This window comes from Pteronotus mesoamericanus, unplaced genomic scaffold (assembly GCF_021234165.1).
Source record: "Pteronotus mesoamericanus isolate MK-2021 breed Mesoamerican mustached bat unplaced genomic scaffold, CSHL_Meso_final contig_41, whole genome shotgun sequence".
NCBI classification, from domain to species: Eukaryota; Metazoa; Chordata; class Mammalia; order Chiroptera; family Mormoopidae; genus Pteronotus; species Pteronotus mesoamericanus.
The window spans coordinates 88,279-99,930 of NW_026555152.1; the positions used below are offsets into that span (position 1 = coordinate 88,279).

General features: G+C 39.4%; 1 protein-coding gene across 1 annotated transcript; it reads left to right on the plus strand.

Moving 5' to 3' along the window:
- Positions 1–6,020: 6,020 nt before the first annotated feature.
- On the plus strand, positions 6,021–11,304 carry ZAR1L (zygote arrest 1 like). Its single transcript, XM_054577057.1, has 4 exons — positions 6,021–6,668; positions 7,187–7,279; positions 9,012–9,086; positions 11,161–11,304. The coding sequence occupies exons 1-4, from the start codon at positions 6,021–6,023 to the stop codon at positions 11,302–11,304; spliced, it is 960 nt and encodes a 319-aa protein (XP_054433032.1).
- Positions 11,305–11,652: the final 348 nt, after the last annotated feature.

Below are 11,652 nucleotides of genomic sequence, written 5' to 3' on the forward strand. Positions count from 1 at the left end.
TTACACCCTAAGAATCCTGAAACACCAGTTCAAAAGAGCCTATGCACCCCTATGTTTATAGCAGTGTTACTTATAATAGCCAAGTGCTGGAAACAGCCTAAGTGCCCATCGGTGAATGAGTGGATCAAAAAACTGTGGCACATTTACACAATGGAATACTACACAGCAGAAAGAATGAAGGAGCTTCTACCCTTGACATCAACATGGATGGAACTGGAGAGCATTATGTTAAGTGAAATGAGCCAGGTGGTGAAAGACAAACACCATATGATCTCACCTGCAACAGGAACTTAATGAACAAAGCAAACAAATTAACAAAATAGATCCAGAGGCATGGAAACAAGGACAAACTGACAGGGACCAGAGGGATGAGAGGAGGGGGATAAGGGAAGAAAGAAGGGGAAGGGGCCAGTTAAAGAGCAAATATAAATGACCCATGGACATGGACAACCGGGCAGGTATTGACTGTGGGAGCTGGGGGGGGGGGGGTGGGCTGGGCATGGTAGAACAACAGCGGGGGCATTGGGACAACTGTATGGAACAATTTTGAAAATTTAAAAAATAAAAATGAAATGATATAATCTCATTCCCTGCATTGTCTAAAATTGCTGAGTACAACTGGCAAATTGAGGAAAGCCTGGTTTCAAAAACTTTTTTGTGGCAAGAAGTACCACAGGATTGATGGTTCATTCAGTTGGGAGATTATTTATGGCAAAGGCCCGCACTTGAGTTTTACCTTTGTTCACCACTAGTCAAGATATTCTAAGGAATTAAAACTAATGTTAATATCCAAGGCAAATAATTATAAAGGTAAAAGTATTTCTCTTACCTCAAGTTATGATGTTGCCCAAGTAAAATAAATTTTTGAGAGGGATAACCCATTTATGTCTTATGTATTCTTTTGTATACTGTCCATAGATGTCAAAAGCTATCTTTACCTTCCCTTCCCTCCAAAATCACAAAAGTAATCTGTTACACCATCCTTAGTAAAGCATCAGTACTAGACAGGTATTTTAAAAATGCTTTTCATAGTGACAGCTATCTGTCCTCTTTGACTGTGAAGAAATTCCAATATTGCAAGACCCCCAAGTTCAGCCCAGTTCAGCTTTTCTGAAATTTCTTTTTAACTATAATTTTTAGGACTAACATTGACTTGTCCCTTGGTTACCAGTGGGAAGAGAGATCTAGTTATTTGAAAGTAATTGTCTCAATCAGTGTTTCTTAAACTCAGATCTATGAATCCACAAAGGCATGTTCTTAGGGTCTGAAAGTCCTCTCCAAGAATTTTTAAATTGTGTTTTCATTTTAATGATAATCTAGAAGAGATTGTCTAGACAATTTGAATAATCACCTTATGACCAAGTACAACATTGGGGTTTTAATGCCCACGTATGCGTTTAAGTTTATGATTGAACTGGCGCCAAGCAGGACTTCTTAAATTGTCAAGAGGCTAACAAGGAAAGAACGGAGGTGGACTCAATACATAAACGATTCATTCTTGCTGAGGGAGGGCTGAATGACAACTTGGCACACTGTGTGAATGACGGTTTTGTGGTGACTGGGTCCTCATACAGCAAGCAAGAGCACAGATGCATGCCAACTCAACAGTGCAAGCTGTACACTGTTTTTAATAAAAATACATCACCGGGCACAGTAAGGTTGTTAATTTTCACATTTTCGACTTTAGAGTTATGTGTGCCTTGTCCTTGTAGATCTGTTTTAGTTTTATGGTTGTATATGAGTTAATAAGGATAGAGTTTTAACTGGGCTGTAAAAAAGAAGGAAATCTTAGCTTTTACCACAGCATGCATGGATCTGGAGATTATTATGCTAAGTGGAATAACCCAGTGAGAGAAAGACAAATACCATATGATCTCACTTATATGTGGAAAGTAATGAACAAAATAAACTGACAAACAAAATAGGAACGGAGGCATGGGTACATGGAACAGACAGACAGCTTTCAGAGGGGAGGGAGGAGGGGGGACTGGGTGAAAGAAGGGGAGGGGATTAGCTGAAGAACATGCAAAGAACATGAACACAGACAACAGTGTGGTGATGGCCAGAGGGAAGGGGGAGCAGGGGCTGGAAGGGGGTGGGCAAAAGGGAGAGGGGGAATGGGGACACCTGTTGAAGTGTCAACAATAAAAATGTTTAATAAGTTAAAAAATAATTTAAGTCAGCGCTGGCAAATCTACAAGAATTTTCTTTCTCTAAAAGAGTTCTGTATGTTATTTAAGGTTGAGAGGCACTGATGAAATTGATTTGTTTTGTACACATAGTGTTCTTTGTTGAAACAAGTCTTGTCCTTTAAATGTCCAAGTTGAAAGCAGGGAGGGGGGCGCGGGGGCGGTAGGTAAATGGGAGGGGAAAATAGGGATATCTGTAATAGTGTCAACAGTTAAAAAAAATAAAGTCCAAATTGCCCTGGCCAGTACAATTAAGTGACATCAGCTAAAACAGCCATATCACTATGGTACCTACATTAAAGAGTCAAGATGATGTGGGGAAAGTTCAAAGGAAGAACACAGGCTAAAGACTCACTTTATGATGGCAAGACAGAGTCTTCTCACACAGGGAAGAACCAGGTGAAGGGAGGAATGACATACACTCCCCCCTCCAAATTTTTGGTGTCATGGACACTGGATTAGAAATGCAAAGCGCAAATGGGTTTTGTATCTTCTTGACTTGTAGTAGTTCAGAGAGCACATGAAGTGACATGAACTAGAAATTCACTTTGTGTCAAACTCAATTTTATACATAGAACAGATCAAAGAGAATATATTATAGTTTGTTTAAGTTAGTTTTTCTTTCCTTTTAATTTGTTTAGGTTTTCTAAAGTGAAAGTGTGTGCATGTTAGCTTCATTGTGTTCTACTTTTAAAAAAATAATTTTATTTACATCAAGCAGTTCTAAGTCAAAACAGGTACTTGGCATAGTGACTCCTTTACCATTTCGCAGGGAGGTAGCTGAAGAGCAAAATAGGGAAGGTCATACAGTGTCCCCTTTAACTTTGAGCCTTATACCCTCAATTAATGGTTTGTTCTTTTATATATTATATATTTAAAACTTTTTCAAAAAGTTTTAAAAAAATGGTTTGTGACATCAGGTAAAGGCATGGAGAATTTACATTATTTTTTTATTTATCTTTATTGTTCAAATACATTTGTCTCCATTTTTTCGCCACCACTTTCCCCTGCCCACCCCCCCATCCTTCCCCATTTTGGCTTTGTCCATGGGTCCTTTATACATGTTCTTCGACGACCCTTCCCCTTCCTTTCCCAGGTAACCCCTTCCCTCTCCTCCAGTCTCATTACCATATGACCTCACCTATAAGTGAAACCTGATCAACATAACAAAATGCAAGAAAAATATAACCAGCAACGTTGAAAGAGAAAACAAAGTGACAGTAAGGAGAGAGGGGAAAATTAACATTATTCATTCTGAAGAGGAAAACATCACTCACCCACTGGCCCATTGTCATATATGTGCTTTGCAATGTCAGATGCAGAATCATTAGGAGAAAACAGGAACTCTTTATCTTGAAGAGAAAGCAAAGAAGACAAAATGAGGATTTAATAAAAGGAGAAAAGCTTTGACTCAGGGCACTGGACAAGAGCCAGTGCAGTGACATCAATTGTCCTAGTAGTCAGTGTATTCTTCATCACCATGCACTTGTAAAAAAGCAAAAACAGTAGCCATTAACTTAAAATGTCCTTTACGAAGCAGTAAATATTGGTGTTATTAAATCCCAACCCTTCAGTGTATCTTTTAAATATTTTCCCTGACAAAACGAAAAGTATGCACAAAGCATTTCTGTATGTTTGAATACAATAGTTGTTTAGAAAATCACTCATATGATGAATTATGAGCTGAATTAGAATTTTCTTTATAGGAAGCCATTTTTACTAGAACGAATGACAAACTAAGTCATTCTGAGTTGGGTGATTTGTGAGGCATTTTTCTAAAATGTATGATGTGAACCTGTCACTGAAGGAAAACAACAGCTATTTGTTGCCCCTGATACAATGTGAGCTTTCCAATGAGAATTAGAATTTTGTTAAACTCTACATCCTCCCCATCTTAAAAATCTTTCCTGACATGAGTGAAGTGATGAATGTGATTTTAAAAATATTATTTAATGCAATGTGTCAATATATGGAATATCTGTATAATTCAGAACAAGGGCACTTTCCAAATACTGTTGTGTCTGATTTTACAATATGGACAAAAGAAGTATTCGAGGTTCAAGAAAGACTAGTAGAATTTAATGTAACAAAAGTTATGAACAGTTCATGACATAGTTCAGATTCCACATTGCAACTTTTCAGTAACTGCCACTTAAGTTTTGGTGTAGCATGGAAAACAAATACTCGCAATTAACTCAAGACTATTAAAATACTCCTTTTTTACTCAACTACATTGCTGTGTATGGCTGGGTTTTCTTCACAAAACTCTGCAAGAGCAATATATTGCAACACACTAGACACAGGAACAGATATGAGAATCCAGACATCTTCTATAAAGCCAGATATTAAAGGGAATGGCAAAACTGTGAAACAATGCACCTCTTTCTTTGAAAATAGTTATTTTTCAAAAAAAAGTTATTCATGTTAATATGCATTGGGTTTATTTTTATTTTAAAGTGAATCATTAAATATTTTTAAAAGTTCTTAGTTTTAAGTTCTAATATGATGAACTATATAAAAAGAGCCCTCTGAGGTCTTGGATCACTTTTTAAGAGCGCAAGGAATACTGAGACCATACCCCCCAACAATTCTGCTACAAAGTAACTTTTATTATTCACATTTGCTGAAAGTTCAGTGCTTTAAAACATTGCTGGCCCTGATTGGGGACTCAACCTAGAGCGTTGTCCTGATATGTCAAGGTTGCAAGTTCAATCCCTGGTAAGGACACATACAAAAATCAACAAATGAATGAGTAAATAAATGGAACAAATTGATGTTTTTTACTCTCTCTTCTCCTTCCTCTCTCTCTTTAAAAATCAATAAATAAAAAAAGAAAAGGTGTGAAGTCTATTTGGATCCTCAGGTGTCATTTAGTTTGATTACAACCCTCAGCTGCAGCAGGAAGCCTGACCAATACAGAGAGATGCCAATGTTTATGGTCACCTGGGCCTGAATAACAAAGGAACACAGGCCTGGGATCCTTCTGTAACAGTAACTGCCGCTTACTGAACATGCGAGTTAGTCTGTTTTGTGCTTCACAAGAAATAACACATTTAGCCTTAACAATCATCCCATAAATTGGTTAGTACTGTCAGACGGGGAACCAGTAAAGTAACGCCTGGTAACAAGGTCTAGGTTTCAGTTCAAATGGGTTTGATCTCACGTAATTAACTATCCTGCTATTAAATCTGCATTTACCCTCTAAATCAGAAAAATTTGCTTCCCCCACCTTTTTTGGGGGGGCTCACTAGGGGTGGACAGAGAACCTGTGGCATGTTATATAACCTCTGAAATATATTATCTCTCACTATATACACCCCCTCCTCCCCATAACTTTATGCTCCTTGTTCCTCTCATCTTTATTTTCATTAGCCCTGCCATAATAATGTACTTTCTTCCTTACACTCTTCTCGTGTAAGGATGCTCAAATACTTTCCTTCTTGTATTTGTTTTACTATATGCTTTAGAACAGGATCTCTAAAATGGTACGTTATTACGTGAATAAATAAATGAATGGCTAACTATAGCAAGCATGTGAATAAGTCAGCAATGAAAAACAGCTTTGAAGATTTGAGAACAGTGAATTGAAAACGCAGGGAAGAACAATTTTAATCAGGTGGCAATTAGGCCTCTGTAGGTAGGAACCTCTCCTCCCAACACCCCCTTCAATTAGGGTGATAGGCAGCAGCTCCCATCAGAATCTGAAATAAGTGGAAAAGATAGGGGTGAACCTGAACCAGCTTGACCAGGAGAAAGAAGGGGTGGGTGAAGGTGGAAGGCAGAACCAGGATACGAACTGCACCAAGATGTTGCGCTAAGCCTGGCCAGCAGATGGAGCACTTTGTCCATGTTCCCCAGGGCCTGTACCAGGGAACACACTTGGCTTTAGGCCAGCCTGGACTCTCTGACCAGCTGCACTACTGGAGGCAAAACGCTGGTGCCCCCACTTTCCTGGCCAGGACCGGGCTGGTGGTGCCCACGAATGCTTGGGCCTACTGCATGGACCCTTACAAGAGGGAGCAGCTTAAGGTCATTCTCTCCCAGATGAATCCCAGCCTGAGCCTGGGGCTATGCAAGGCCAGTACCAAGGAGGTGGGCATACAAGTGAGCCTGCGGGTGGACAGGTCCCTGCAGTGCTCGATGGGCCCGCTAACTCTGCGCAGCTGCTCTCCTTGGGGCCAGAAGGTCCCCAAGGCACCATCGCCAGCCTGGGACCTCTATTCACCAGTGATGGGCCTCAGACACTTGGTCCGGCTGCAGACGGATGGGAAGGATGAGGAGAGGCAGGAGCTTTCAGGTTCCGTGGAGGCCAGCCATCAACAGCAGAAGTCACCACCAAGGCTAAGGTTGCAAGAGGACAAGGAGGAGGAACTCTGGCAGCAGGACAAGCTGAGGAAAGAAGATAACTTGAGTCCTGGGGAAAGACAGAGTAAGCAGGCCCAAGGAGATGCCCACTCACTCAGGAAACCCAACTTCCAGGTGAACTTTGCCTTCCCCTCCTCAGACTTCTGCTAGCGCCTTCCTCTCTGTCCTCTTCCATTTCTGGGGCAATAAGAGCAAAATCTTCCCTTTCTCCCTTTATCTGATGAGATGAAGTTCTGAAAATGTGTATTTTACATGGCCTCCACGCTTTATAACACTTTGGGGAAGGAGGCTGCCAGCTTTAAGCATGTGGAAACCAAAAGTCTGGCAATCATTATGGACTGGGGATGTGAGACAAAGAAGAGCTTTAAGTCAGTGAAATACATGATCAGAATTTTGCTCTGGGGAGACTGCACTGGTGGCATTGTGCATATGAAAAAATGGGAGAGAGCAGGGAGAAGAATCCCAGATTTATCCTTCAGAGATGAGCCACTAAGTTAATGTAGTAACTTTGAGAACAGCTGAGAATGAGGTTAAGGAGGCTTTTTGTATTTCCTATACAGAGCCACGAGCAAAGAAGGATCTGGCTCCTTCCTCCCCAGGATAATAAAAGACTCTTCCCCTTTTATTTGCAGTTTTTGGAACGAAAATATGGCTATTTTCATTGTAAAGATTGTAAGACCAGGTGGGAGAGTGCTTATGTATGGTGCATTTCTGGAACCAGTAAGGTGAGTAAAAGTTAGTGGGACATAGCAGGCAAAGATGTTAAGTGGAGGAAGGATGTGTTTCCTAATGGAGCGTGACTTAATGCTGTCTAATTCATCTCAACATCTTCCATGCCAGGTACATAATAGGTGTTAGAAATGAATTGAGCCCTGACTGGTGTGGCTCAGTGGGTTGGGCATTGTCCCAGAGACCAAAAGGTTGCTAGTTTGATTCCCGGTCAGTACACATGCCTGGGTTGTGGGTCGGGTCCCCGGTAGGGTTTATGTGAGAGACAGCCAATCAATGTTACTCTCTTCTCTCCCTCCTTTCCCCTCTCTCTAGAAATAAATAAAATATTTTTAAAAAATGAATTGAACAGAACTGAACTGGTCAGTCCACATGACCTCCTGGACTGCTGACACATGCCTTGGTGTCTATTGGGTTTGGTAGTTCTGTTGGACAAAATTTCAGATTATTTACATGAACTCTTCTTGTGTACACTGGGACTTTCTAGAATCATTTTTTAGTTGGTGTATTTTGAACAGGTTTGGGCATTAGAACTAGGAACTTTCTACTGTTGGTCCATAAAGTGGGACAATAAGAGAAAGAATTTACTGTAAAGCTTAGCCTGTGAGAGACTTCTTTAGGCTAAGCAGGTTCCCCCCTTACTTTGGTTGGTTGTCAGCATACTCGCATTCGGGGGAGATTTCACAGTTGGTGTTTCCAGATGTTCCTGAATAATCAGACTCTGGAAATCATGTATTTCCATCTCAGTACGAGAACAGTAGGCTGGTGCTAAGCAGCTTCTCTCTCTTCTCTGGGTACGTGCCCTTCATTTTCTAACAGTCTACACCTGGTGTATCTCATTAACTTCTACAAGCATTTGAGTTGGAGTCCCCTGTGCTATTCTGGCTAAAGAACTGTAGAGAGGGAGAGGGACATGCCAAAACCTGAATGGAAACATGACTTTTCACATTAGCCACTCACTAGGCCTTGAGGAGAATAGATCCTTTCCCTAAACAAAAATGACTTTAATTTTCTTGCTGGAAGAAAGACAGTGGATTGAACTTAAACACTCCAATACACTAGGGTATAAAGTATAAGATGTAGAACTCATCCTCAAGGCATTTATACCAGTAGGAATGACACAGACACAGTGTGCATTGGTGACAATACAGTGGCATGGACGTGGTACAGAAATAGCACAGGAGGGAATGACTGGCCTTGTCAGGGGAAGGCATTACAATGCCCAAGTAGGATTTTAAAGGATAAATAGGAGATCAAGTAAGGTAGGGGGGCAGTGTGCACAAAGGAATACACAAAGCCTGGGAACCACATATATTGGTGGGTAACACAAGAAATTCAAAGTTCAGGTATGGAAATACTGGGGAGAAAAATAAGAAAGAAGGGGCTAGTGGACTGGGGCAAAAGGAAAAGGTCGAGGGTTCAGCTGCACAGTGAGTGAAATTGCAGTAGCTACTTCCCCATTGAAGACTTTTACTACGGTACTTTATGTATATTATTGGGTAGTTGTCAGAATCACAGGAAAAGTAAGAGCAGGACATCGATTTTACAGGTAAGGAAAATGAGGTTCAAAGAGTAAGAAAAAGTGACTGAGCACCAGAGGAGCTGAAGATCTTAGGGTAGAGGTTGAGCAAAACAAAGTACAAGAGAAAGGAATGGGTTATTAAATTAAAAACTGGGAGCCTAGGGTACATATAAACTGGGATTTAAAAAAGACAAATTTCTCTTTAGGTTTATTTCAAACAACACTGTTGCAAATGCTACAAGAGTTTTAACCCTTATCGGGTAGAAGCAATCCAGTGTCAGGTAAGCATACCGAACACTCCCTTGTGTCTATACTATTTCCCTTTTTAACATGAAGCTTTTGTGGCATAATGTTTGCGTTTGATAGAAATGGATGCTTTTGTAGGGATGTTAGGTTTTCCATGTGTTTGAATTTTTATAATATTTTTGAAAAAAAGCATAAATTCTGGGTCTTGGGGGGATGGGAGAAAGATTTAGTCTTAAGTTGCCTTAGGAGGTGTGTTTATGTATGGGGTTGTATGTTTTTCCTCAAACACCCTTTGTATAGCTTGGATGTAATATAATTTAGTAGATAACCTTTATTAAGCTTTTATTATGTGTCAAGGTTTGGCATTTTTCAGTATTAGAATTTTTATGCCTTTAAAAAAAAAAGACTTCCAGTTCTCTGCTGAAAATACCAGTCTCATTTCTTTACACATATTAAGCATAATTATCTTAAAATCTGTATCAGATAACTCCGTTCCTGATGGTCCTGTTCTCCTCTATTTTCTTTGGTTTTCAAGTATACTATTCTGTTTCTTCATGTAGTTAGTTATTTTTAAGTGAGTGCTAGATATTTTATATGAAAAATTTCAGTGATAATTGAGGCCTAGGATAATATCTTCTTCCACAGAAGATTTATTTGCTTCTGTGGGGCAGATGGGGACAGTGACAATATCAGCTTACTATTTTTCTGTTGGGGTGGATCTATTTCTAAACCAGGATTTAGCATCCCTGGAGGCTGGTCAAGTTTTGGCTCATCCTTATTCTTAGGTATAGCCTTTCAGGATCCCAACACAAAACTCGAATTGTTCACCAAGACTGTTCCATTTTGGCATATTTAAGATTATCCCTGTGTTTAACTCATTTTCAGATTTCTACTATTTTTCACCTATTCCAGAATTGTCAGATGCCTTAAGAAAATAACCCCAAATGTCAGGCTCAATCTCTGTTTCTGGGTTTCCTTCTCAAATGCTTGGATAATTCCCTAGTGCCTTTAAATAATTCTTTTAAAAAATCATCTTTTTTTTTTTTTTTTTTTACCTCAACTTTTCCAATTGTCCTAAGCAGGAGGCTTGGTTAAAACTATCTAATCCTCCATTGCCATAAACAACAACCTACCTTTAGAGTAAGTCCTGATTTATTTTTTTAGGACTTTCCTTCCTTGCAAGGGTATTGTGAGAATTAAATGAATTAATCTATGCTAAGACAGTGTCTATAGTAAGTGCCACGTGAGTGTTACCTAACAGAATTTTCTTATAAGGACCCATACTTATCAATAGGAGAGTGGCACATATAAATGTAGTATAATGTTTGATAAATCACATTTAAGACTCTTGTTTGGAAAATGAAAATGCCTATTTTCATAATATAAGAGAGAAAGCTTGACTTACTCTTTTTGGCTATGGGCATATGCAGAAAATAGAGCAGTGATTATCAATTTTAAAGCTTAGCAGGGTTGGGAGGGTGGACCAGGGCAGTATACCAATCTCCATAGGATGTAATTTTATTTGTCAGAAGGTAGAATGGGATAATAGTTAAAAACACTTTAAATTCTAGTAAAGAGCAGGCATATTCAGAAAGTAAAAATACTTAGCGTCTTCTAGAACACTCCTCCCTCCTAGCTGTGACAAGCAGAAATATCTCCAGGCATTGCCAAATGTTTGCTGGTGGGTAAGATACCACTCATTGAGAATTACTGCACTGGTGTTTTTAAATGTTCCAATCTAGATAATCAAATCATTTAATAATCACCCGCTGCCCTCATTCCCACCTGGCTGTAAATGTGAACACCTGCATAGTGAACACACTCTACAAAACTCTTAACTTGGAAAACATTTCTGTTACATTAGATTGTCTTGACTGGCTCAGTGATATTCCAAAGATCATCTTTGATCATTTTTCTTGAGAAATGGCTTTTAATAGTATTTTATGGGATTTGAGTGGTTTTGTACAACTTGGTCTTGGACTTCTCCTAGGATTCACAAGAAGATAAAGATACCAGGGAGGGGGTGGTGGAGAGAAATATTTTGATTTGAGGATTACATTTCAAACACTAATTTGATCATGTGTCCAAACCGTTCCTTGTTTTCTAAAGACCTGTTCAAAGTCCCGTTGTTCCTGTCCTCGAAAAAAAAGACATATTGACCTAAGGAGGCCTCATCGACAGGAACTATGTGGCCGCTGCAAAGACAAGAGATTCTCCTGTGGCAATATTTATAGCTTTAAATACATCATGTGATAACAGTATGATTTGTACAGGTCATTGCAGCTCTTTTCATTACTTACTGTACTGATCTTTTCTGCACCTTAGCTCTGACCCTGTTCTGGAAAATGAATTAAGCTTTTGTACTTTTTATAGGTTGTATAACAATTGTACCATGTGACTAGAATGAAATAAATGCATGTAAAATAGACCATGAAGTCACACTAATTGGTGACTCCAAGATAAAAACATCAATATACCATTGGGAAATGGTAGATATTGTCACTTATATGAAGAGAACAATGGAAAGGAACAGTGTTCATTTGACAAACTTTTATAAGCTGGGTGTTCTACTGGGAATATAGAGACAATCTAGAGGCAAAA